This window comes from Trifolium pratense, linkage group LG2 (assembly GCF_020283565.1).
Source record: "Trifolium pratense cultivar HEN17-A07 linkage group LG2, ARS_RC_1.1, whole genome shotgun sequence".
NCBI lineage: Eukaryota > Viridiplantae > Streptophyta > Magnoliopsida > Fabales > Fabaceae > Trifolium > Trifolium pratense.
In genome coordinates, this window is record NC_060060.1 from 2349154 (window position 1) to 2376980 (window position 27827).

The 27827-nt window shown below is 34.2% G+C and overlaps 1 protein-coding gene across 2 annotated transcripts; it reads left to right on the forward strand.

Moving 5' to 3' along the window:
- Positions 1–2314: 2314 nt before the first annotated feature.
- On the forward strand, positions 2315–27794 carry LOC123909850 (protein YIF1B-like). 2 transcript variants are annotated; one of them, XM_045960777.1, is made up of 5 exons: positions 2315–2577; positions 24960–25135; positions 26186–26284; positions 26389–26540; positions 27279–27794. In XM_045960777.1, the coding sequence occupies exons 2-5, from the start codon at positions 24965–24967 to the stop codon at positions 27664–27666; spliced, it is 810 nt and encodes a 269-aa protein (XP_045816733.1). In that variant the 5' UTR covers positions 2315–2577; positions 24960–24964; the 3' UTR covers positions 27667–27794. The 2 variants fall into 2 exon arrangements, with proteins under 2 accessions (XP_045816733.1, XP_045816732.1); XM_045960776.1 differs by lacking the exon at positions 2315–2577 and adding an exon at positions 23214–23426.
- The last annotated feature ends 33 nt before the right edge of the window (positions 27795–27827 follow it).

Here is a 27827-nt window from a genome sequence, read left to right on the forward strand (position 1 = left end):
GAAAATTGTGCTTATACGTTGGTTTGGAGTCTACAATCCAAAACCAATTATGTTCGGATTCTGCGAACCGAAATGGTCACGAAAATCACAGGTTTGGATCCTGCGAACCGAAATGGTCACGAAAATCACAGGTTTGGATCATGCGAACCGAAATGGTCACTAAAATTACAGGTTTGGAGTGTATAGTCCAAAATCAAGTTTTCTGCATAATTTTTTTACAGTTTTACAGGCCAACATTATGCATGTTCGGAATTTGCTCTTATGCATGTTAACCAAAATATTTGCGGGTTCAACTACATTAGGTTGTGCAATGTCGGGTTCATCGATGTTCGGTTTCATTTCAAACGGAGGTTCGGCCATCACAAACCCTACCTATCACAATAAATTTCAAAATTTTAAAAAGCTGTCCAGTTTGGCATGTGGGATCCGAAATGGGTTCAGATTGTATGAGCCAAACGCGACTGCGATCATAAAACCATGAAAATTGAAAAAATTAACGGTTTAAAGTGCTTATTACCTCTTGTATGACTCCGATTGAGTATTGCGCCCCTCTTTGAGTGAATAAACGTTGTTTTCAAGTCTCTGATACGCCAAAAAAATCGCCCTATCTCCAAAGCTCCCAATTGAGTGTCCAAGTGGTTATGAAAGTGCAACTTCTGAAATATAGGCTATATAGACTCTATTCGGATCCTAAACACCGAATATGAGCGTTTCCGGTTGGTAGAATCCGAAATGATGCAAAATTTTAAAAATCAAAGCATTTCGGATTGTACAGTCCAAAATCAAGTTTTCCTGGGCAAATCATCAACGATGTACAAGTCAGGCATAGCTAGCCAATGGCTTGTTTAAACTGGTTTCGGATTGTATGGTCCATATCAAACAAGTTTCGGCTTCCATACTCCAAAACCGTTAAAAATAAGGACGTTCGGATTGTACAGTCCAAACCCAGGTTTTCCTGGGCAAAACATCACATACAAGGCAGGCATAACCAGCCAATTGCTTGTTTAAACTGATTTCGGATTGTATGGACCATAACAAACAAATTTCAGATTCTAGAGTCCAAACGCATTTATAGGGTCAAACTGGTCACTTTGGGGGGCCTTGGAGGAAACAATGGAGGGGAAAAAAGCAATTTTCAAAATTCTTAGCCTGCTCTATTTAAAGAAATAGACTGGTCTGGGCTATGTAAGCTAGACCTTAAGGCCTGGTAGGCGGGACGGGCCTATTCTCACCTCTAACCAGAGGATACCTGATTTACACAAAAAAAAAAAACAAAACAAAAATTCTTTCTCCCTCCCCTTTTCATTTTTTCTTTATTTTTTATTTTCCATTCTTTATTTATTATAATAATTATTATAACTAGCGGGTCAAGCAGGCGCCTGCCTGTTTCTAACTTATGTTAAAAAATATATGTTTTATGTTATGGTGAGTTTGTTAATAAAAAATTTTGCTGCTAAAACAAAAGGATGTGTCTTATGTTTCGGTGAGTTTGTTAATAAAAGATTATTGTTGCTACTAGATAAATAAAAGAAATGCTAGGATTTTTAATAATGTTGTTAAAGATCCTAAAGATTTAGTGGAAGAGGTTAAGGTCATGGCGTGGAGGTGGAGTGTTCATCGTTTGAAGATTGCGCCGTGTTTATTGTACGAGTGGCAGCAGCAACCATGCTATTGCTTCCGGAGGTGATCGTGGGGAGTTGTGTTGTAGGGGTGTTTCCCTGTTCTGTTTCTTTTTTTTTTTTCTGGTAGCTAGCAGGCTGAGTGTGGGGTTTGTTTTTTGGTGCTTCGCTTTGTTTTGTTTGGTGGTGTAAACTCCTAGTGGGTTTTGTATTGTTATCATGTTCGTTTTGACATGATTTGTCTTCTTGTGTACTTCTTGTACTGAAGGTGATTTCAATAAATTATGCTGTTTCAAAAAAAAAAAAAAGTGTTGCTACTAGATAAAATTAAGGGTATTGTTGATATTATGAAAAATTTACACAAAAATTCATGTATTCTCTTTATATATAGTATAGATATAGATAGAATAGATATAGATTATTATTATAATTATTATTTTTATTATCATTATTATTTTTATAAAAAAATTCAAAAAAAAAAAATGAACAGTCCTGTCTGTTGTCTGTACAGTCCTGTCTATCCCTACTTCTCTGTCCTCTTTACCGTTGGAATCAATAATGCACAGTAATTAGTAAATGCTCACTCTGATCTATGACTAAGTTACCGTTGGAAAAAAAAAAATTCACTTTTAATCTATATAACAAGCCTTCAGTTTCATTCATAAGGACACATAGAGAACAAACAAAAAAAATCAGTAGCAAAATGTAAAGATTAGAGAAAAACACATATCACTACTTCTCCTTTTTTTCTATCACTGATAATCATCAATAAACTATATTACAACCATAAACACCACTTCCACTCCTAATCACCTCCTTCAACTCATTCATCACCATCATCACCAAAAACACCAGACAACCATCACCATATTTTTTTATAAAATAAAAAAGAAAGAATAGAACAAGAAACAAAAAGAAGGAGAAGCAGCAAGAAAGTAAAGACAGAGGCGGATATAAGGTTTTTTATTCTGAATCTTCTTCTTGTTTTGATTTCGTGTTTTAGAACTGTTAGAGAAGTGTTTAGAAAGTGATTTGGGGTCTTTTTGGGTAATTTGGGGGGTCCGGCGCGGTGGCACCGCCGCCGGAATAAGGGTTCGTATGAACACCGGATGAAGAACACAACCGTGTTCTTGAGGGAGAGAAGAGAGAATTTTGAGAGACGGAGTGAGTGTAGAGAGAGAAAGAAAAGAGAAAGTGAGCAAATATGTGAAGCTTGGGGTATTTATTCGTCAAAAATGGGCCGGGCCGATGGGTTGGATCATTAGCCCACAGTCTTCGGTGGGCTGGGCCTAAATAAAAAAGACCAAAATACAATCGAGCTTTTTCGGGTCAAGACCATTTAGTCCATATAGACATCGAACCCACCTGGTTTTGGGCTGGCCCATTAGCCCATCATTTAATTGATAAAAACACATTTATGTGATTTTTGTAAAAATAATATCAATGAAAAATTATTATTTAATTTATAAATTATTATAAAAAAATCTATTTAAATGTGTAAGTTTAATAAAAAGAGGTATATTTATCTAAAATTAGAGTTTAATTGATATTTAGTGTTGAAGTAAAAATTATTTACACTTCCATAAAATAATATCTCAATAAAATTGATAATTAAGAAAAAATAATACATCAAAATGATATAAAAATTAATAAAAAAAAAATGAAATGGGTCGGGCTGGCCCATTAACCAACAAAGCTTATAAGGGTCGGTCTAGCCCATTTATTTTGACTTACCCACCGAACAGTACCGAGTTAGCCCATTTGATAGAACATTTATGCACCTGATTTTTTATGTTTTATGTTTGTGTAATTTTATTAATGATGTAATCCTAAATTTACCAATTTAATTTTATTTCCTGATTTCGTATGAATGTGGAAAATAATGTGTGTTTTGTTGCGAAATTTAAAATATAATATTAATATATTGATATTGATAATAGAAACAGGTACAAAATAAATTACATTTAAAATAAAATTAACTACGGTTAAGCATAGATTTTTTCCCCAAAATATACCCCTACCCCCCTCTTATTTCCCGTAATACCCCCTCTCAATTTTATTTCCCGTAATACACCTCTCAGGGGACAAAAACTGTCGTTGCAGCAGGGCACCTGGGTAGCGACATTTCATATGTCGCCATTGACACGTGCATAGCGCCATTCTGAATGGCGCCATTGACTGGGAATAATTTTTTTTGTCCTTTGCTGTTCATGGTGCAGGGCGCGTGAGGCTTGCATGGGAGGGAGAGAAAGAAGGTTTTGAATGCATGGTTGGGATAGAAAGAAAAGAGTGTTTTTTTGAAAAAAAAATTATTTGATTTTATTTATTTGTTGAAAAAAATAAATTATATTTATTTGATGAATAAATAAATTGATTTTTTTTATTTGATGGAAAAAAATTTATTACAAGACGATGATATAAATAATTTATTACAATAAAAAACACTGAAATTCCTAATGTCTACGTTGGCCTCCGGTGCCACAAGGTGGAGGACGTGCATTCCTCGGATGTCCTCGTCCATATAATTGCTCTTCCTCATTTGTTTCTTCCTCGTTAAGCATATTGCTAATATTGCTAAGACGTTGAGACCACGAGGAACCTTCACCAGCAGCCCACGTTGAATTTAACATCTCGTCCGGTACAGCAGAACCCTAGGATAAATCTACGGGGATATGTTGGGTTTGTTGGGGTTGTATAGAATCACCGGGGTAGTAAGCATTTTCATTGAAACGTTGAGTTCCCGGTGATTCAAATGGTTGGTCGTCGAAAAAATTTCGGGTGAGTGGCAATGGGATAAAAAAATTGGATTGGCTCATTGGATATTGTTCGGTAAATGGTTGTTGTTGGGTAAATGATTGTTGTTGGTGTTGGGTAAATGGTTGTTGTTGTGAATGAGATGTATGTTGTTATTGAGGGGTATAAGATGGTGGGTCTGGGATATCGGTATGTTGATGTTGTTGGCTATATGTGGGTGCGTCTGGTAAAATGGTATGTTGGGTAATGTATGCTAACAGACCGTTGGAAAATTGTTCGTATCAGTAATACCCACACTTGTGTATCTTCTGCATTGACGCAAGATCATCAAAAACTTGACTCCAACATGATATGTGAAAACATTCTCTCACTTGTGGAAGGTAACGTTACAATCAAGTTTAATGGTATTTAATTAAATACCTCTATTGTAACGTTACCTTCCACAAGTGAGAGAATGTTTTCACATATCATGTTGGAGTCAAGTTTTTGATGATCTTGCGTCAATGCAGAAGATACACAAGTGTGAGTATTACTGATACGAACAATTTTCCAACGGTCTGTTAACATACATTTACCCAACATACCATTTTACCAGACGCACCCACATATAGCCAACAACATCAACATACCGATATCCCAGACCCACCATCTTATACCCCTCAATAACAACATACATCTCATTCACAACAACAACCATTTACCCAACACCAACAACAATCATTAACCAAACAACAACCATTTACCGAACAATATCCAATGAGCCAATCCAATTTTTTTACCCCATTGTCACTCACCCGAAATTTTTTCGACGACCAACCATTTGAATCACCGGGAACTCAACGTTTCAATGAAAATGCTTACTACCCCGGTGATTCTATACAACCCCAACAAACCCAACATATCCCCGTAGATTTATCCTGGGGTTCTGCTGTACCGGACGAGATGTTAAATTCAACGTGAACTGCTGGTGAAGGTTCTTCGTGGTCTCAACGTCTTAGCAATATTAACAATATGTGCTTAACGAGGAAGAAACAAATGAGGAAGAGCAATTATATGGACGAGGACAGAGGACATTCGAGGAATGCACGTCCTCCACCTTGTGGCACCGGAAGCCAACGTAGACATTAGGAATTTCAGTGTTTTTATTGTAATAAATTATTTATATCATCGTCTTGTAATAATTTTTTTTCCATCAAATAAAAAAAATCAATTTATTTATTCATCAAATATATTTGTTCATCAAATAAATATAATTTATTTTTTTCATCAAATAAATAAAATCAAACAAAAAAACTCTTTTCTTTCTATCACTCTCATGCATTCAAACCTTCTTTCTCTCCCTCCCATACAAGCCTCACGCGCCCTGCACCATGAACAACAAAGCACAAAAAAAATTATTCCTAGTCAATGGCGCCATTCAGAATGAAATTGAGAGGGGGGGTATTACGGGAAATAAGAGGGGGGGATAGTTCTCATGCATTAGGACATTCTCGATAGGATAGTTATGACCCGGCACCCGACATAAGCCACATCGGAACTCTCTTTTTTCAAATTCGTCCATTTAAGTTGTAATGCGTGTCTTTTTTGGACGTCATCTCTTGGTTCTTTTCATATCGGCGCGGGGACAAACAACGTCACCTTCATAATTGGGCCATAAACTCTTGTTTCGAACTACCGGGAAGGTCTCGTCATACACAACATTTACAGTGGCAACTCGGAACACGTCATCAATGAATGCTTCATATGAAATGTTAGCATGATTACATGCAGCAATAACTGTTGAAGCAAAATCCTTTTTGATATGTGTTTTAATGACAACAAACCTTATGGAATAAATGTTAAGTTTTATGAATGGTGATCTACTGATGGTTGCACTTGAGTTTTTGTTTAAAGACAGATAATGATAAAAGTGGACGAGCTAGATGCCACTCACATCAACAAGTGCATTTTATATACTCAAACAATGAAAGAATTGGAGTATCATCAGATAATTACAACAATAGTATCACAAGCTTCATGAAGATTTTTAAAGACTGTTGTTTGAATCATACGAGGATTCATCGAACGTTCAAGCAAGAAAGTGAACTTCATGGTTAATAGTCTTCATCTTCATCACAAGGTTTACAATGGGAATTAAATATTCAAGGAAGATTAAGAGGATCGTAGTTGAAGAATCAAGATGGAAAAACCTGCATCACAAGCTACAAAAGAATATATTTGATGTTGTGTGACAAAACTTATATTGAGTTTTGTACTACATGCTTTGAAGAATTACAATTGCAATTAATATCAAAAGGAATGATGCATGTACGAAAGATCGTCAAAAGCTACTCAAAGTATCATCCTACCAAAGCTTGTCAAGATGACAATGTTTGAGAAATAATCTTCCACGATGTTTTCAAAAGAGCTTATGCACAATGCATAAAAGTTTAATCATTCTCAATGATGAGTACACTCACGCCTCCACTAAATAATCTTAAAGATACTCATTGAACAAACAACAATTTGTGCAAAACGTCAAAGAGGAATTATGGGAAGTTTGCAACAACAAAAGAATTCAAAGTTGATTGACCAAAGAAGATATTATCTTCTCATAAAGAAAAGAAATATTATCAACTCTTATGAAACAATGTTCTCATCATGAACATGTTTATTTTCCTCAAGAGCATTCATATCAGTTCAGCACAATTACAAGAATCAACTTTGAAGAAGAAATCATTTCAAAGGTTGAATTATTTATAAGTCAGTAGAACGTTCTCAGAACGGTCTCCCAAGTTTGCGTGTTCAAGGATAATCACTTTTCATAAGTCAACTTGGTACATGACAAGAAAGAACTTTTAAGTTGGACTTATTAAAGGATCATAACAGTGCAAATAAGTCATTTAAGGCAAAGAATTAATTTTGGTTCTTGAGCTTACTCGAATAAGCTTCTTTAAGGAATAATAACTTCACATCTTGCAACAAGGCTTTATGTTCTCCAAGAACATCATTAAAGAAGTTAATCTAGACCAATGAGAACTCAGCAACAAGTACATACAGCTTGCATAGAAGTTTCACATCTGATCCAAGTACAAGCTTATGACATGGGTGGCTACATTCTCCCATAAAAGAGTACTTATCTCACTATTCATGTGTCCTTTGAAGGACAAGTGAACAGTGGCTACTCTATGCCTTTGATGAAGAGTTTACAGCTGTTTGACAACTTGCAACAACTTGCAACAGCTATATTTTCGTTGGACCTTATCCACACCATCTCAGAGAATGGTCTCCAACGTCCTGGAGAATGATCTCCCAGTTTCTGCACTTAGGTGGCAATCTTATCCAAATGAATTCAAATCTTATTTTCCCACATGGGAAATACATTTGCAAAGGATATACACTCAGAGACAACTCATTGACAGTTGGTGGAAGAATATTTCTGACCAACAAGTACAATGTGACAGTCAGAGACCATTGGAAGAATGATCTCCTGAAGCATCTAAAGGACAGATTCACATGGACTGTTTTGTTTCTCTCACAACAGCTATTTCTATACTCTCAACGGTTATAATTGATGTTCAAACTACAGAGGGACATCTCCATCTATAAATAGCATGGTTGGTTGCACAAGAAGAGCAAGAGTTCAAGCTACAAATCATAAAACACTTGTTTTTGTCTACAAGTCATAAAACTCTTCTACACTCAAAGATCTTCATTCTCATCTATACTTCTGGTATATTGAGTGTTTTTATTTGCTTCTCAAACTAACCTTTGAGTTTCAACAAAGCAAATATCTTAAGAGATCACTTTGGTACACAACTCTCTTTTAAGTGGTTGTATCTTTGTCTCTTCTTTTTCACTCATACTCCAAGCTCTCTAGAAAAATAGGATCTATATTTCATGAGTATTTTGAGTGTAATTCATTTGTAAGCTTCACAACCCGTTAGGTGTGATTAAAAGCTTAGATCCAAGAAACCATTGATAAATCCTTAGGATTCTCTCAAATCAATTGGGTATAATTGATTGAGGTTACCTTGTAAAGGTAGAGCAGCTGGTTATAGCTGGTTACTTTGTGATCTTGGTTTAGATCATAAAGGGTCTTTGATCTGGGCTTAGATCAAAGGGAAGTTTCTGTAATCTTGGTCTAGATTATAGTGGATAATCTCACGCAAGTGGGGACTGGAGTAGCCCATACTATTAAGGGGTGAACCAGGATAAATTCTTTGTGTGATTCTCTCTTCCCTTACTCTTTTATTTGTGCAAACACTAACTCACACAAATCACTTTATTGCACTTACATTCAAGGAGAACGTTCTCCGGTTAGTCTAACCATTTACTATCATAGTGTGTTATTGTGCTTAAATTGTTTTGCAGTTAAATTTTAAAAGGTCACAATTCAAACCCCCCTTTCTTGTGACAAACATTGTTACTTCAATTGGTATCAGAGCACTGCCTCTAAAAGCTAAGCATCTAACAAGTGCTTGAGGAAAAGATTCAGGAAGGAAGTAATGTCTAAACCTGCAAATCAAGAGGAAAAAGAAAGCACGTGTCTAATGGTAAATGAAGAGGTAACAAATTCTAAACCTTGTTTTTTTTATGTATAGAAAGGGATGTTGAATTTGATAGTCTTCTAAAAGACTCAATCTGTTTATAAAAAAAAAATGTACATTTTTAGAAAATCAATTGTTTAAGATAAAGAAAGAAAATGAGAAACTACAAATCTTGAATGATAAATATTTTAAAACTATTCAAGAATTGCAATACTCTCATTTGAAAATGTTTGAACAACAAAATATTAGTAATGAGAAACAATTCTCAAATCAACTTCCAAAATGTTCTAAAATCCATGAAGAGATTGTTGTTTTGAAAGAAAATGTTTTAGATTTGAAAAATGACACAACAAGGTTTATAAATTCTATACGAACTTTTCAAAACATAAAGGAATTACAAGTAGTAACTTTTGGAAAAACTAGTTTAGGTTGTAGAACTTTTCAAAAACAAGAGCCATCTGAGAATTTTATTGCTCATCATAAAGATCAAAAAATACAAAGATACAAATGCTCATATTGTTGGAAATATGGTCATATTGAATCCTTTTGTTTTAAGAAAAAATTCAAAAGAAAAGAACATTCTCAGAACATTCTACAAAGACATTCTTACTCCAAAACTTCATATAAGAGATCAACTTATTATCATAAGAAGAAATCTTATAAGAAGAATAACACTAACCTCCAAGGACCCAAATCATTATGGGTACCAAAATCATTACTAACTTGTGTTGCAGGAATGTTTCCAAGTAATCAAGAAAAAACTTTGAAGCTTGAAAAAGTAATACTCAATGAGTATGACTTTAGAAAGACAATATTTCCTCATATTTAAAAAGGAGTAACGGTGAATCTGCGGCCTTTGGAATCATTGACCAAAATCAAACCAAAGGTACATGTATCATTAGTAAAATTATTTTTGCATAAATTAAAGATGATTGATATGGTTAAAACTCAAACACATAACTTCTCTACATGTTATCAAAATTAAAATTGAAGTTATTTCACATTCATTCTTCTGATCATGATCTTTCTTTTAAAAATCTTTGTTTATATAATTAGATGAATTTTAAAACCAAATCATGTTTTCATGTGTTTTGAAAAAGACAAACGATTTTGGCATAAAAAGAGTTTGTCAAGTAAGTATGAAAACTATAGCAAATTTATTCAAATTTGGTCTAGTAAGATATTTTTCAAACAAACTGATTGAGAAAAGGATTAAGTTTATGAAACTTGTATTTATTATGACAAGAGTAGTGTTCATTTCAAAAATTCTTTTTCAACCATAAATTCTTGAAACTACTTTATACTAATTTATTTTGTCTTTTCTAAACTACAAGTCTTATGACTTTGTAATACTTGAGAATTTATTCAAAGATTCACTTGGAATTTATTTTTAACGCATAAGAGTGATGTCTTCTATACCTTTTGAGCTCTTTGAAAAATGATTCAAATTTTAATCTCAAAAGTCATTTTGTATAAATAGTGATCATGAGGAGATTTTAAAAAACCTTCTTTCAAAACATGTTTTGATCAAAATAAGTATTTCACTTTATTTTTCTTGCTTTAAAACTCTACAAAAGTATAGTTGTTATAGATAAAAAATAATTGATTGAAATATTTTTAATCTAGACTTGAAAAACACTTTTGAAAGAAACCATATATATTGCATGCTATGTTTTTGAATCATGTTTCTATCTTGAGTAAAATCCATGCCATTTTAAAAATATAGAAATTCAATCATATCATAATTTTATATTTTTGATGTAATTATATTTTTTACATAGTAAAGAAAACATTGAGAAAATTGTTTTAACATAACAAAAGCATAGTTTTAGGGATACTACCCTCTTTACATTCACTAAAGATTATAGAATATACAATCTCAAAACTCATATTTGAAAAACAAATGCATATTATTTTTGATGAGTCAAACAATAAGATAAGACATGTTAATGGTGTTAATATATTATAATATCATATCTCCATATTTTAATAACCTTCTCCATTGGAAATGGTATTGGTACAACACTTTGAAATTTTGAAGAAATTAATTAATCATGGAGATGTTTAATGCTTTTGGTACTTAAATGAAAGAATCTTCCTCGTCAACTCTCAAGAAGGAAATGATCAAATCTTGCATTATCTTTGACTTTGAAAATGTTTTTCATATATATACATATATATATATATATATATATATAAAAAGGAGAATAATTTGAAAAAGAAAGTAACTTGAATGAGTCACTTGAAGTTGTGTTCCAGCAGATCATTCTAAGAATGTTCTCCCTACCAAAACAAAGAAGTTTTACTTGAAGATAACCAATTTCATTCCTACCCTTCTTTTACCTTTGCATCTCATTGATTTTACCATTGACATTAATCTTGGATTAATCTCTTTTCAAATCTTTGCTATGACATTTGAAGGTTTTACTTTTACAACCTACCCGATTAACCAATCACTCTTTTCACCATTGGTGAATTCTACCCAAGAATCTTTAGAATCTTTTTTATCAGTTTTGAACTTTTAAAGGAATTGGTTAAAAACACTATTGATGGAATGAGAACTAAATTTTCTTTTGAATAAAGTAAAAGATGAATATACATATGGATGTCATTCTTGAAAAATCACAACGTTCTTAAGGAAAATCAAATGGTGATGAAATCACAATGTTTCTGGCCACAACATTGTGTCATGAGTAAATTGTTCTAAAAATTAAGGTCCTAGTCATCCATATTACCTAAAGTTACTCTACAAGGATGATATTTCTTAGAGAATATCTAAGAGGATGAATTTACTCAACATTGGAGAATGCATTAAAGGATAAATCTTCTCTCCTCAATCATCAATCAAGGGTCCTCTATTTACAATGATAAGCATATGGTGGAATTACAAAATAATTAAAGATTCTCTCATTATTGAATCTCACTTGAGGAAATCCATCTAATGAGGTACACTTTTGAATCTTATAACATTTGCATCATAATAAGCTTGAATATCTTTATGCAATGTTAGTATGTGATTGATTGGATAATCTTGATATCTATAATGCATCATGAATTTTCTCCATGCATATATATAACTTTAAAGCTTAAATGATACATCATTTTTTTGTCATGATTTGTATATGCATATGCTAAATTCATAGCTTAAATGCAATAAGTTTTGCAATCTTGATTCACACATACTATGATTTCTGTTCACACATTGCAAAATTATCTCTTTAAATTATCATGATAAGTGAGAAATGAATAAACATCATTGTTGTGCAAAATCACCTTTTAAACCCTTATAAGCAATACTATTTCAAAAAGATTATACTTATATTGCTATCTAAATTTTGTTGTTTTACCAAGTTAGATTTTCTCCATATACTTGGTCATTTTTTTTTTAAATGATCAGTTTTTATTTTGACTTGCCAAAAAACAATTAAATTAACACTTGTCTAATTTCTTTTTTTTTCTTTGTCTTGAGAAAAATGTTTTAAAAAATTGGTGCATTAATTACATCGTTGATTAATATTTTTTTAAGTGCAAGACATGTTATGTGCTTAATGAAAACTTATTCTTAATGATCAATGAATAATTTTTGGAGTTAGTCTCTTAATTATCCTTCATGATAGGCCAAAAATTTTAAAACAATAAAAATGACAAAAACTCATGATTTTGATAATCAATTGTATATGTCGTATTTCGTTATTACATAAGCTTGACTGATAGTACACCTTTTATGAAAAATATTATTTCTACAAGTCTTATGTATGAACACTTATCTCAAAATAAAGCTTTGGATGAAACCATTTTTGTTACACATCTTGATTAATATATATATATATATACATTGCTTGATGCAAGTGTAACTTGTTGAATATGGTTTTCAAAAAATTGAGATTTTGATATGGCTTTATCAAAAGATCATTTTTCAATGATTTTAAACGAATATCCATTTTTTGTTGGATTTTTCTTTGAAGGATTTTAACAAAAGACCAAATGACCGGTCTTCATGAGAATAACTTATGTTTCTACTCTCCATAAGATTACAATTTGGTCTAAGAAGAAAAATTGTTACACATTATCTTTTTAAACTCACAATTTGACTATTTCTTAACATCAAAGTGTTGATTTTAATGTTTGATCATATTTCTAGACTTGTGTGTTATGTTGTCAAAGTTGACACGTGAACAAATTTTTTTTTTACAAATAATCATTCTTTCAATATTTTGCTTTGAAAAATAATCATCTTCAATGTGAGAATATTCGAAAAAGAGAGAAATCGTTTTTGACATGTTTTCAATTTACTCTGATTTCACAGCTTCCTAATATGCGTCATTTTCTTTCTCATTTTAAAAGTTCATGGACAATTTTCAAATAATCTTTTATTCTTTAAATAACTACAACATAGTCTTGTTCATCATTTTTAGAATAATCATGTTTTAAAGGAAATGTTACCTCTACCCAAGAAATTGAAACATTTAGAGAATATCTATCTCATAAAATTTAGGGGGAGTTTTCTAAATTTTAAAATATGTGTTTCTTTACAACTTTCATTGTCATTGAGATCAAAACCACTTTTTCTAAAAATCGAGAATGTATAGCATCTATTTTTTTAAAAAATCAATTGCTTGCATGTGTTTACATATAATATAATCATTATTCATGTTATGATTGAAATATTGATTGAAATTATTATTAATCATCGTACATGATATGTGCTTTAATGCTTAAATGCAAACTTGATAAGTTGATATGTGAAAGAACTTCCCAATTATCTGATTTCTATATGCAATATATTCTTACTTTTGTTCTCTATCATTGCACTTCAAATTTCATACTATTTTTAATACTTTTTGATAGATGACAAAAGGGGGAGAGATATATATGATGGGAGAGAAATGTGAGATGGAACTAATCAATGAAGAATGTTATGAATTAACCTGTTGCATGTATTTAGGGGGAGTTTAATTAAAATGATAAACATTAAACTCTTGCATGTGTTTAGGGGGAGCTTAATTGCATATCTATGAACATTCTTGCATTTGTTATTATATCCATCCATAAAACATAAGATTTATTCAATAGGTTTGTCATCATCAAAAAGGGGGAGATTGTTGAAGCAAAATCCTTTTTGATATGTGTTTTAATGACAACAAACCTTATGGAATAAATGTTAAGTTTTATGAATGGTGATCTACTGATGGTTGCACTTGAGTTTTTGTTTAAAGACAGATAATGATAAAAGTGGACGAGCTAGATGCCACTCACATCAACAAGTGCATTTTATATACTCAAACAATGAAAGAATTGGAGTATCATCAGATAATTACAACAATAGTATCACAAGCTTCATGAAGATTTTTAAAGACTGTTGTTTGAATCATACGAGGATTCATCGAACGTTCAAGCAAGAAAGTGAACTTCATGGTTAATAGTCTTCATCTTCATCACAAGGTTTACAATGGGAATTAAATATTCAAGGAAGATTAAGAGGATCGTAGTTGAAGAATCAAGATGGAAAAACCTGCATCACAAGCTACAAAAGAATATATTTGATGTTGTGTGACAAAACTTATATTGAGTTTTGTACTACATGCTTTGAAGAATTACAATTGCAATTAATATCAAAAGGAATGATGCATGTACGAAAGATCGTCAAAAGCTACTCAAAGTATCATCCTACCAAAGCTTGTCAAGATGACAATGTTTGAGAAATAATCTTCCACGATGTTTTCAAAAGAGCTTATGCACAATGCATAAAAGTTTAATCATTCTCAATGATGAGTACACTCACGCCTCCACTAAATAATCTTAAAGATACTCATTGAACAAACAACAATTTGTGCAAAACGTCAAAGAGGAATTATGGGAAGTTTGCAACAACAAAAGAATTCAAAGTTGATTGACCAAAGAAGATATTATCTTCTCATAAAGAAAAGAAATATTATCAACTCTTATGAAACAATGTTCTCATCATGAACATGTTTATTTTCCTCAAGAGCATTCATATCAGTTCAGCACAATTACAAGAATCAACTTTGAAGAAGAAATCATTTCAAAGGTTGAATTATTTATAAGTCAGTAGAACGTTCTCAGAACGGTCTCCCAAGTTTGCGTGTTCAAGGATAATCACTTTTCATAAGTCAACTTGGTACATGACAAGAAAGAACTTTTAAGTTGGACTTATTAAAGGATCATAACAGTGCAAATAAGTCATTTAAGGCAAAGAATTAATTTTGGTTCTTGAGCTTACTCGAATAAGCTTCTTTAAGGAATAATAACTTCACATCTTGCAACAAGGCTTTATGTTCTCCAAGAACATCATTAAAGAAGTTAATCTAGACCAATGAGAACTCAGCAACAAGTACATACAGCTTGCATAGAAGTTTCACATCTGATCCAAGTACAAGCTTATGACATGGGTGGCTACATTCTCCCATAAAAGAGTACTTATCTCACTATTCATGTGTCCTTTGAAGGACAAGTGAACAGTGGCTACTCTATGCCTTTGATGAAGAGTTTACAGCTGTTTGACAACTTGCAACAACTTGCAACAGCTATATTTTCGTTGGACCTTATCCACACCATCTCAGAGAATGGTCTCCAACGTCCTGGAGAATGATCTCCCAGTTTCTGCACTTAGGTGGCAATCTTATCCAAATGAATTCAAATCTTATTTTCCCACATGGGAAATACATTTGCAAAGGATATACACTCAGAGACAACTCATTGACAGTTGGTGGAAGAATATTTCTGACCAACAAGTACAATGTGACAGTCAGAGACCATTGGAAGAATGATCTCCTGAAGCATCTAAAGGACAGATTCACATGGACTGTTTTGTTTCTCTCACAACAGCTATTTCTATACTCTCAACGGTTATAATTGATGTTCAAACTACAGAGGGACATCTCCATCTATAAATAGCATGGTTGGTTGCACAAGAAGAGCAAGAGTTCAAGCTACAAATCATAAAACACTTGTTTTTGTCTACAAGTCATAAAACTCTTCTACACTCAAAGATCTTCATTCTCATCTATACTTCTGGTATATTGAGTGTTTTTATTTGCTTCTCAAACTAACCTTTGAGTTTCAACAAAGCAAATATCTTAAGAGATCACTTTGGTACACAACTCTCTTTTAAGTGGTTGTATCTTTGTCTCTTCTTTTTCACTCATACTCCAAGCTCTCTAGAAAAATAGGATCTATATTTCATGAGTATTTTGAGTGTAATTCATTTGTAAGCTTCACAACCCGTTAGGTGTGATTAAAAGCTTAGATCCAAGAAACCATTGATAAATCCTTAGGATTCTCTCAAATCAATTGGGTATAATTGATTGAGGTTACCTTGTAAAGGTAGAGCAGCTGGTTATAGCTGGTTACTTTGTGATCTTGGTTTAGATCATAAAGGGTCTTTGATCTGGGCTTAGATCAAAGGGAAGTTTCTGTAATCTTGGTCTAGATTATAGTGGATAATCTCACGCAAGTGGGGACTGGAGTAGCCCATACTATTAAGGGGTGAACCAGGATAAATTCTTTGTGTGATTCTCTCTTCCCTTACTCTTTTATTTGTGCAAACACTAACTCACACAAATCACTTTATTGCACTTACATTCAAGGAGAACGTTCTCCGGTTAGTCTAACCATTTACTATCATAGTGTGTTATTGTGCTTAAATTGTTTTGCAGTTAAATTTTAAAAGGTCACAATTCAAACCCCCCTTTCTTGTGACAAACATTGTTACTTCAATAACATGGGAACAAGGCAAGTGTAAAGCCTGAAACTTTCCACAGTCGCACAACTTTTCTTTCAAGTGTACCTGGAAACCATTGGTCGGCCTTCATGGGGATCATCAGTTTCCTCCACTGAGAAAGTATAATTTCGCAGATCAAACTCAGTGACGACACATGAGTTTGACTTACCCACTACATCTAAAATCCTTTCTTGGCACGCTTCAGTATACTGCTGACCAGAAGCTAACACAACTGCTGACTGTTCTCCTTGTTTTGCAAAAAGTTTCCCCAGCCTATAGAGGTTGCTTGGACCAAAGCTGTGATCGGTAGGCTGCAGATATCCTTGAACACTGAGTTCATTGCCTCGGCAAGATTACTTGTCATGTGACCCCGCCGATTACTTGTCATGATACCTCCATCGTATGCTTGCGTCCATTTTTGTTTTGGGAGATTATCAACCCACTCTAAAGTCGCCGGACTTTTCTGCGCAATCTTATGCCGCCAGTACATGAATGTAGCCTCGCTTGGTGCATACCCTATATATATTGAAAAGAAAAAAAAAGTGTTTAGTTTAATATGGTATGGACAACTTAAATTGTAGAAAAAATTTAGATAATTTTAGATATTTACCCATATTAACAGCAAATTTCCGTATTTTCTGTTTTTTATTGCCCTCATGAAATTCTGTGCGACGAGTCGAATGCAATAGACATGAGAGGAAGTGCCATTCCATCCATCTGAAGGGTATTTAATAGATGCGTTCCTATCTGAAATCATGCATATATTTTCTTGTGGAGTAACATTCTCAAATGTTTAAGAAAGAAGTTTTCATGCTTCCCCTTCCACAATCGCGAATGCCACAGGGAAAATACGAGCGTTTCCATCTTGGGCGACAGCCAACAACAACGTCCCCTTATACTTCCCATGTAGCCACGTTCCATCAACTTGCACAATTGGCTTGCAATGTGCAAATCCTTCGATGCACGGTTTGAAAGCCCAAAACAAACGCTCGAAAAACACTTGACCCTGAATGGGTGTTAGACTTGTCTCGAACCTTATAATGGTCCCAGGAAGCCATTTTTCCATTACCATCAACCACCGTGGAAGATGATGTAATATATATTCTATTCTTTCTTTCTTAATTATTTCTAAACTATATTCATACACTATTAAAAAAATCTCTAGTTTAATCTAAGCCATTTTTTTTTTAATCTACCAGTTTATTTGGACTCCTTACGATATTAATGAGAAGATGTATCAAGCGGACATGGAATGTTGGTCAACAACCACATATTTCATTAATTTTGAGATTGTTGAGTTTCACAAAACCGATCGAGTCCGGTTACAATTTGGACTTAGTAATGAGGTAACGGACCGCGCACAATCTCAGACCCACCATCATTTACCCTTACCCCACAACAACAACAACATAACTCTACCCCACAACAACAACTATTTACCCAACATCCGATGTCGATGTCATATAGTGAATCCGATTTTGTGACCCCATTTCCACAAACGCAGAATTTCTTCGTCTTCAACCACGTCAACTTCGAATCACCGAGAACTCAACGTTTCAATGAGAATTTCAGAAATCTTTACCAATCCGGTGAATCTACACAACCCCAACCAACCCAACAACTCCCTCAGGAATTAACGTGGGCACAATTATCGGGCGAATATTTAAACTCAATGTGGGCTCAAGGTCAAGGTTCTGCATCGGCTTCGGTTGAACCCCCTCTCCAGTAACAACAACTAGAAATTTTCTTGGAGTGCAGGAGAATAATCCAGACAAGGACATCGATGATGAAGAATTATTTGGACCTGGACTTCGTCCTCGTAATCGTCCCCCTTGTAGCACCGGTGGACACATGTAGTATTAGTGTGTATTATTAGTACTATTTTAATAAAATATATTTCGCAATGTATATATTTATTTTAATTTTTTATTAATAATGTTTAGTTTTATTAATTATAATTATTTAAAAAAAAATAAAAATTAAAAAAGGCCATTTTTGGGATTTTTTTTCTCCCTGTACCCCCACTTTTTTCCTTTATTTCCGTAATACCCCTGTTTTAAAAAAATTTCGTAATACCCCTGTTCTGGAAAAAAAACTGCAGCTGCGCAGGTGCCTGCACATGGCGGAAAATTTCTGGAAAAAATGGCCTTTTTTATTTTTTTATAATTAATTATAATTAATAAAACTAAACATTATTAATAAAAAATTAAAATAAATATATACATTGCGAAATATATTTTATTAAAATAGTACTAATAATACACACTAATACTACATGTGTCCACCGGTGCCACAAGGGGGACGATTACGAGGACGAAGTCCAGGTCCAAATAATTCTTCATCATCGGTGTCTTGGTCTGGATTATTCTCTTGCACTCCAAGAAAATTTCTAGCTGCTGTTACTGGAGAGGGGGGTTCAACCGGAGCTGATGCAGAACCTTGACCTTGAGCCCACGTTGAGTTTAAATATTCGCCCGATAATTGTGCCCACGTTAATTCCTGAGGGAGTTGTTGGGTTGATTGGGGTTGTGTAGATTCTCCAGATTGGTAAAGATTTCTGAAATTCTCATTGAAACGTTGAGTGAGTTCCCGGTGATTCGAAGTTGGCATGGTCGAAGTCAAAGAAATTCTGCGTTTGTGGAAATGGGGTCACAAAATCGGATTCACTATATGACATCGACATCAGATGTTGGGTAAATGGTTGTTGTTGTGGGGTAGAGTTATGTTGTTGTTGTTGTGGGGTAAAGGTAAATGATTGTGTGTCTGAGATTGTACGCAGTCCGTTACCTCATTATTAAGTCCAAATTGTAACCGAACTCGGTCGGTTTAGTGAAACTCAACAATCTCAAAATTAATGAAATATGTGGTTGCTGACCAACATTCCATGTCCGCTGGATACATCGTCTCGTTAATATCATAAGGAGTCCAAATAAACTGGTAGATTAAAAAAAAAATTAGAGATTTTTTTAATAGTGTATGAATATAGTTTAGAAATAATTAAGAAAGAAAGAATAGAATATATATTACATCATCTTCCACAATGGTTGGTTGATGGTAATGGAAAAATGGCTTCCTGGGACCATTATCAGGTTCGAGACAAGTCCAACACCCATTCAGGGTCAAGTATTTTTCGATCGTTAAGGCTTTCAAACCGTGCATCGAAGGATTTGCACATTGCAAGCTAATTGTGCTAATTGTGCAAGTTGATGGAACGTGGCTATATGGGAAATATAAGGGGACGTTGTTGTTGGCCGTCGCCCAAGATGGAAATGCTCATATTTCCCCTGTGGCATTCGCGATTGTGGAAGGGGAAACAAAGGATGCATGAAACTTCTTTCTTAAATATTTGAGAGAGAATGTTACTCCACAAGAAAATATATGCATGATTTCAGATAGGCACACATATATTAAAAGTGCTTATAAAAACCCTTCAAATGGATGGAATGACACTTCCTCTCATGTCTATTGCATTCGACACGTCGCACAGAATTTCATGAGGGCAATATAAAACAGAAAACTACGGAAATTTGCTGTTAATATGGGTAAATATCTAAAACTGAACACTTTAAGTTGCCCAGCCCATACCATATTAAACTGAACACTTTTTTTTTTCTTTTCAATATAGAGTATACACCAAGCGAGGCTACATTCATGTACTGGCGGCATAAGATTGCGCAGAAAAGTCCGGCGGCTTTAGAGTGGGTTGATAATCTCCCAAAACAAAAATGGACGCAAGCATACGATGGAGGTATTCGGTGGGGTCACATGACAAGTAATCTTGTTGAGGCAATGAACTCAGTGTTCAAGGATATCCGCGGCCTACCGATCACAGCTTTGGTCCAAGCAACCTACTATAGGCTGGGGAATCTTTTTGCAAAACGAGGAAAACAGTCAACAGCTGTGTTAGCTTCTGGTCAGCAGTATACTGAAGCGTGCCAGGAAAGGATTTTAGATGCAGTGGGTGGGTAAGTCAAACTCATGTGTCGTCACTGAGTTTGATCGGCGAAATTATACTTTCTCAATGGAGAAAACTGAGGATCCCCATGAAGGCCGACCAATGGATCCCCAATCCCCACTTGAAAGAAAAGTTGTGCGACTGTGGAAAGTTTCAGGCTTTACACTTGCCTTGTTCGCATGTTATTGCAGCATATAATCATGCTAACATTTCATATGAAGCATTCATTGATGACGTGTTCCGAGTTGCCACTGTAAATGATGTGTATGACGAGGCCTTCCCGATCCTTCCCGGTAGTTCGAAGCAAGAGTTTATGACACAATTATGTAGGTGACGTTGTTTGTCCCCGCGCATATATGAAAAGAACCAAGAGAAGAACCAAGAGAGGATGTCCAAAAAAGACACGCATTAGAACTAAAATGGACGAATTTGAAAATAGAGAGTTCCGATGTGGCTTATGTCGGGTGCCGGGTCATAACTATCGAGAATGTCCTAATGCAGGCGGACCCCTCTGATTAACCGTAGTTAATTTTATTTTTTATGTAATTTATTTTGTACGTGTTTCTATTATCAATATCAATATATTAATATTATATTTTAAATTTCGCAAGAAAACACACATATTATTTTCCACATTTATACGAAATCAGGAAATAAAATTAAATTAGTAAATTTAGGATTACATCATTAATAAAATTACACAAACATAAAACATAAAAAAATGACATAATATAAAAAATAAACCACATACAACAACAACTTAACCAATTTTTTTCAAGGTCGCGTACACACGATGTGGTTCCTTTTCATTTTCAACAAAGGAAAACATCAATTGCACTTCCAAATCACCCTTCAATTTGTACCAATATTTTGTCATTGTAGCTTCGAGTGAGTCACTTGTGATGTCCGTGGTGTCCGTGCATGAATTTAAATAGGCCATATGCTCGATTTCTACATGTTCATTGTTTTTCAACAAAAACATTTCTTGAATCTTACTCTTTAAAGTAGAAAGAGAACTCAATTTGTCAATCATTAATTTAAAATGTTCTTGACGGCCTTCAAATTTCACAGAAAATAGAGGTGTTGATGATAAATAGTTGTCACAAACATTGGAAGAAAATGACATCTCTTATATAACAAAAAGTGTAAAAAGTGAATGAGCACAAATAAAATGAAGAAGATGAAGTTAGTGTGTGAAAAATGAAAGTGTAAAGTGTGTATTTATAAAAAAACCAAAACTGGTTCCCCCATGCAGTAGCAGCGTGGAATGTTGCATGAGTCAATGGCGGTTTTCTGCATTTCGCCTTCTCCCTGCACATGGCGTCAGTGGCAATTCCGCCATTAAGAGCACATGGCATGGTTCCCTTTTCCGCCATCACCTGTACATGGCAAGACTCTCAATTCTGCCATCCTCACCGACATGGCGTGAGTCTCAATTCCGCCATGTGCAGGCACTGCGCAGCTGCAATTTTTGTCCCCAAACAGGGGTATTACCGAATTATTTTTGAAAACGGGGTATTACCTATGTAGCATGGGTACTCCTAAAATGGTGAAGTACTCGTACCGGGTACGTACTAGTACCAGATACTTCATGGTACTCGTATGGTACGCACCGATTCCGTACCCATTTTTATTTGGTTGATTTATGATGATCAATACGAAAAAAACATATTGGCTATTGAAAAATCTCTTAAAATATTATAACTTTTTTTTATATTTCAATTATTTCTCATTTTTTATGAAAATGGTTGAGACGGTAGACCAAAAAAATAAATCTTCAAAGCATAATGATAATAAGAATAATGCTAGCAACACACTCCAACACACTCTATTTTATTGGTTGAAATTCACATGGGTCCCATAAAAAAATGTGGACCCATATAACTTTTATGGGACCCATATAAAAAAATGTTAGAGTGTGTTTGTTAAAGAGTGTGTTGCTAGCACTCCTCATGATAATAATTCACTTAAAAATAATTTTTCTAATATTTTATATTAACGCGGGTACCTTAAATTTTCTAAAAATGTCGTACCGCGTACCAGTACCCGTACCGAATACCGGTACCGTACCCACTACCCATACATAGGCAACATAGGGTATTACGGAAATAAACAAAAAAAGTGGGTACAGGGAGAAAAAAAAAATCCATTTTTGGCCAGAAAAACGTAAAAAAAAAAATAAACACCTGTTGTCTGTTTCAAACTGGACGCATGCACTGAAAACGAGGCCAGTAAATGGCGTCACTCTCGTTTCCGCCATCACCCTGACATGGCGTGATTCTCAGTTCCGCCATGTGTAGGCACCTGCGCAGCTGCAATTTTTGTCCAGAACAGGGGTATTACGAGAAATTTTTTTAAAATACGGGTATTACGAAAATAAAAGAAAAAATTGGGGGTACATGAAGAAAAAAATCGCATATTTAACGCCACAAAACACATTTAGATGAAATATCCTCCTGTGTCAATATTTTTTTTTTTAATTATATGTTGTTATTGAACGATATATGGATATGGATCCCATAAAAATTATATTTGACCCAAATGAATTTCAATCAATAAAAATAAATGTGTTGAAATGTGTTTGTTAAAAAATGTCTTCTTATCATTTATTCCTGAAAGAAAATATATTATATTTGCATAACAAAATAAACAGAAATTAAAAGCCATAATACAGAAAAGCATATAAAGAGGAAAGAAGCATCAGAAATTCCGATTTTGCCTCTACACTTCTTCTCCCACTTCTCATCAGATCTCACTTCCCTTTCGCCGGAATTCACACTTCTTCTTGTTTCCACCGCCATTATTCCTCTCCTCAATCTTCGCTTCAGGTTCGTTTTTCATCTTCATAGATTCAAATTCCTCTTTTTCCCCATTAATTTGATCGTTTTTGCTGTTTTGTTCCCCTCTCTCGACCCACAAGGTCCTCTTTTCTTTCTCTGGATATAAATTTTGTATCTTTAATCTATATTGTTTATTGGGTCGTTTTCAGATTTGTATGAAACTCATAAAAAATGGATTTTTAAATCTGAACTTATTTTGGTGTTTATTTGTTATGTTCAAATTATTGATAGATGAAAAAAAATTGGAAAATGGGGTCTTCTTGTTGTTCATGCTGTTCATGTTGTTAATTCTGTTGATTGTTGTCCATGATGTTTTTGCTCACAATGAATGCTTTTGTTTTTTTTAATGATTTGTTGACATTGTTGATTTCTATGTCTTTATGCAATGAAAGTTTGTGTCTGAAATGGATGTTGTTTTTCATGTGGATTTAATTGATTTATAATTGAAGAGGGTTTCTTTGTCTTTACAATATTGTTATGTTGATGATCCTTATGATGATTTTGATGCACATTGAACTTATTTGCTATGTTGTCAAAGCGGAAACCTGACGCGACGCGGACAACCCAAAATTGACGCGATGCAGTAATGCGAGAATCGCGGGCGCTATTTAAGTGACGCGACGCGGACAATAAAAATTACATAATGAATATCAAACTATCAATATCAAAATACATATACTAATAAAAATAGCATAATAATTAAAATACCTATCATCAAAATCCAAATACTTACTAGTACTACACACAGTAGTAGTATTCCAAAATCCAAAATACCAATAAAAGACAAGTCTTAAACAAAACATAAAATTCAAGGAAAGTAAGAAACAAACAAAGACTTAAGTACTTAGTTCTAAACATCAAATATAAATTCAAGCGTCATTAAAATGAAACAGAGAAGCAGAGAAAGAATAATGATGAAATTTTACGCGTCTTTGTTTGTCTCCAAACACAAAACGGCGATGGGGAATGGAGAGAAAGAGGCTAACAACAAGATAAAGAATTAGGGTTTAACGAAATTTCACAATTATTCTCTAAAACGTCTAAAAATTAAGGGCAAAATCGTCGTTTTGTTGTTCAATTAAAAGCGGTGCTACGAAACTGATACTCCCGCGAATCGCGACGCGCTATAGCGCCCGCTTCACATAAATATCGGCTGCTACACCCTGGATGGCCGTAGCCTTGGGCTGACTCGGTGACCTCCATTTTGTCGCGTCGCGCTGCTATAGCGGTTGTAGCGGCCGCTATTGACAACAGAGCTTATTTGTGATTACTTCTTTTGTGGTTTTGAATAGGGTATTTTTGTCTTTATAATGTTTCTTTTGTGGTTTTGAATAGGGTATTTTTGTCTTTATAATGTTATGTTGATGCTGATTTTGATGCACATTTGAACTTGTTTATGATTACTTCTTTTGTGGTTTTTAAGTGGGTGTTTTTTTTCTTTATATATTGTTATGTTGATGCTAATTTTGATGAAAATTGAACTTGTTTTTGATTAGTTCTTTTGCGGTTTTTGTCTGGCAGTAAGAATGTATAATAATCTTGGATCCCAACCAGGGGTAGTGCCGCCTCCAACAAGCGCACAACCTAATCCTTTCGGGAGTGCATTTCAAGTTGCTGGTTCAGGTCTTATTCGAGGTGGATTGGGTGCGTATGGTGGAAAAATATTAGGATCTAGTTCTGAGTATGTCCAAAGCAACGTAAGAACTTAGTGGCTTTTTTTCGCTTCTAATAATTTAATTTTCCTTGTTGTTCATAATGTTAGATCTTCATATGTTTCTTTGAAATTGTTATTTAAAGTAAATACTCAAATTATAATCCCAAGAAGATAGTACATAGGACATCAAGTTGGTTCTCCAAAGATATTGGAGTGTAGATCAATTTTGTACTTCATAAGTCTAAATGACCGTTAGTTTAGCGGCCAAATTTATGTCCTATAACTAAAGGTGGGAACAGGCCAGGCCGGCCTACATGGCCTTAAGGCCTAGCCTACATAGGCTCAGGCCAGGCCAGCCTATTTCTTTAAATAGAGCAGGCCAATGCTTTTTTATAAGCCTATTTAGCTAAAAAGGCCAGGCCGCAGGCCATTAAAAAAGCCTTTGAGGCCTACTAGGCCGGCCTATTTAAGTTAACATGAATAATATTTTTATTACGATTATTATTTATATATTAAAATTTATACTTTGATTAAATTATAAATCTATTAACTTTTTAAGTAATTTAAGTTTATTAATCTACATTAGTTTTTAACATATATAAATGTATTATTATAAACTAGAATTGAAATATGATGACATATATAGTCAAATTCTCTAAAATATCAAATGAAACATTATTTTATTAGTTCATAAGTATATTTCAAAATAAATATAATTATTTATTTAAATATGTTCATATGAAATAGGCTTTTAAACAGGCTAACAGGCCACATCAGACTTTCAAAAGGCCAGGCTCAGGCCTAGAATTTAAGCCTATGATAGGCCACAGGCCAGGCTCAGACCTTCGATTTTTTGACAGGCCAGGCTCAGGCTTGGCAAAGCCTAGCTCGGCCTAGCCTATTCCCACCTCTACCTATAACTGATATCCATTGATACGATTAAGGTTTAAATAGATGTTCCAGTCCAAGTCATATTTCGTGAAACCTAATAATGAACCTAGTGAAAGCATGCTAGGTTCCGCAAGCGGAGAGAATTGAAGGTGTAAATTCATGGTTTTTTGTTTTTAAATGAATCTTGTGTATTGAATTACAGATAAGTCGGTATTTCTCTGATCCCCAATACTACTTTCAAGTGAATGACCATTATGTTAAGAACAAATTGAAGGTGGTTTTGTTCCCATTTCTGCACAGGGTGAGGAATAACTTCAAACTCTTTTGCATTTCTCTCGACTTTTCATTTGGTTATATCTTATTTCATCTTCATGCTGCTCTTATCTCGTTAGTTTTGTTTTTCAGGGTCATTGGACTAGAATCACCGAGCCAGTTGGTGGTAGGCTCTCCTATAAACCACCAATCTATGACATAAATGCACCAGACCTTTACATTCCATTAATGGCCTTTGGTACCTACGTCGTACTTGCTGGCCTCTCATTGGGTCTTCATGGAAAGTACGTTCTCCTCTTCCTCCTGCTTAATCCTCTAATATAGTCCTGGCACTATCTATTCCCCCCCTTCAAATTTATGTAATCCTGACACATGCCGCATGGTACTCTATTAGTCGTGTTGTTTTCGGCAAGGAATTTTAGCATTGTCTATGATGATTTGTTAAAGTTTCAATCTTTTTTTGGCCGTGAGTGCATATAGTTTTTTGGCTGTTATTTTTTAACTTTAAATTTTATATTGCATATGTCCATCTAAAAAACTGTAATAAGAACTTGAAAAAAAAAGAAACTGCAAGAACTTTATTTGAAGCCATTGATGGGTCATCGTCATCTTAGTTGTATATATTGTTATTTTTTTTATCATGATTGTCATTGACAATCATGTGACAATCATGATAAATTTGTCATTTTGAAAATTTCACAGTTGGATTGACTTATTTGAGCTTTTCTAGTGACATAAACACTTGTGAAACTGTTTGAGAGTTTATGTCCATAAATTGTTATTAGCTTTTTTCCATAAGCTCTTCTGGATAGCTTTTGAAAATAACTTATAGCTTATATGAAAACTATATGACTTTATTTTATCTTTTGTTATAAAAATAGCTTATACGTAAGTATTTATATGCGAAGCACTTATGTTATAAGCACTTAACTAAGTTGTTTATCCAAACAGGGTTCCATTTCCAATTTTTTTCCGTAGATTGTTTTGCCGTGGTTTCTCACAGATGCTGTATTTATGTCCAGGTTTAGTCCAGAAGCATTGAACTTGTTATTCATCAAGGGTTTACTTGGTTGGTTTATGCAAGCTGCACTTCTCAAGGTGACATTACTTTCACTAGGAAGCGGTGAAGCACCCTTGCTAGACATCATAGCATACGCCGGATACACTTTCACCGGCATTTGTTTGGCTGTTCTTGGTAGAATAATATCTGGCTACTCCTACTACTTTTTGATGCCATGGACCTGTTTATGCATGGGAGTATTCTTAGTAAAAACAATGAAACGAGTCCTTTTCGCCGAAGTCAGAAGTTACGACTCGAGCAAACATCACTATCTCTTGCTCTTTATTGCTTTGGTTCAGTTCCCATTGTTCACTTGGCTAGGCAACATTACTATCAATTGGCTTTTGTAGAGTCATAGCTTTTAACACCGTACCAATGCAGTTCATAGTAAAATTCTTGATTGTTGATGTTGAACAGTTGTAACATATGGTATTTTTTGTTGGTAAGGTTGAGAATGAAGCTCATTAGAAATTCACAAGCCTTTTTCGCGTATATGATTTGTTTTCCCTAT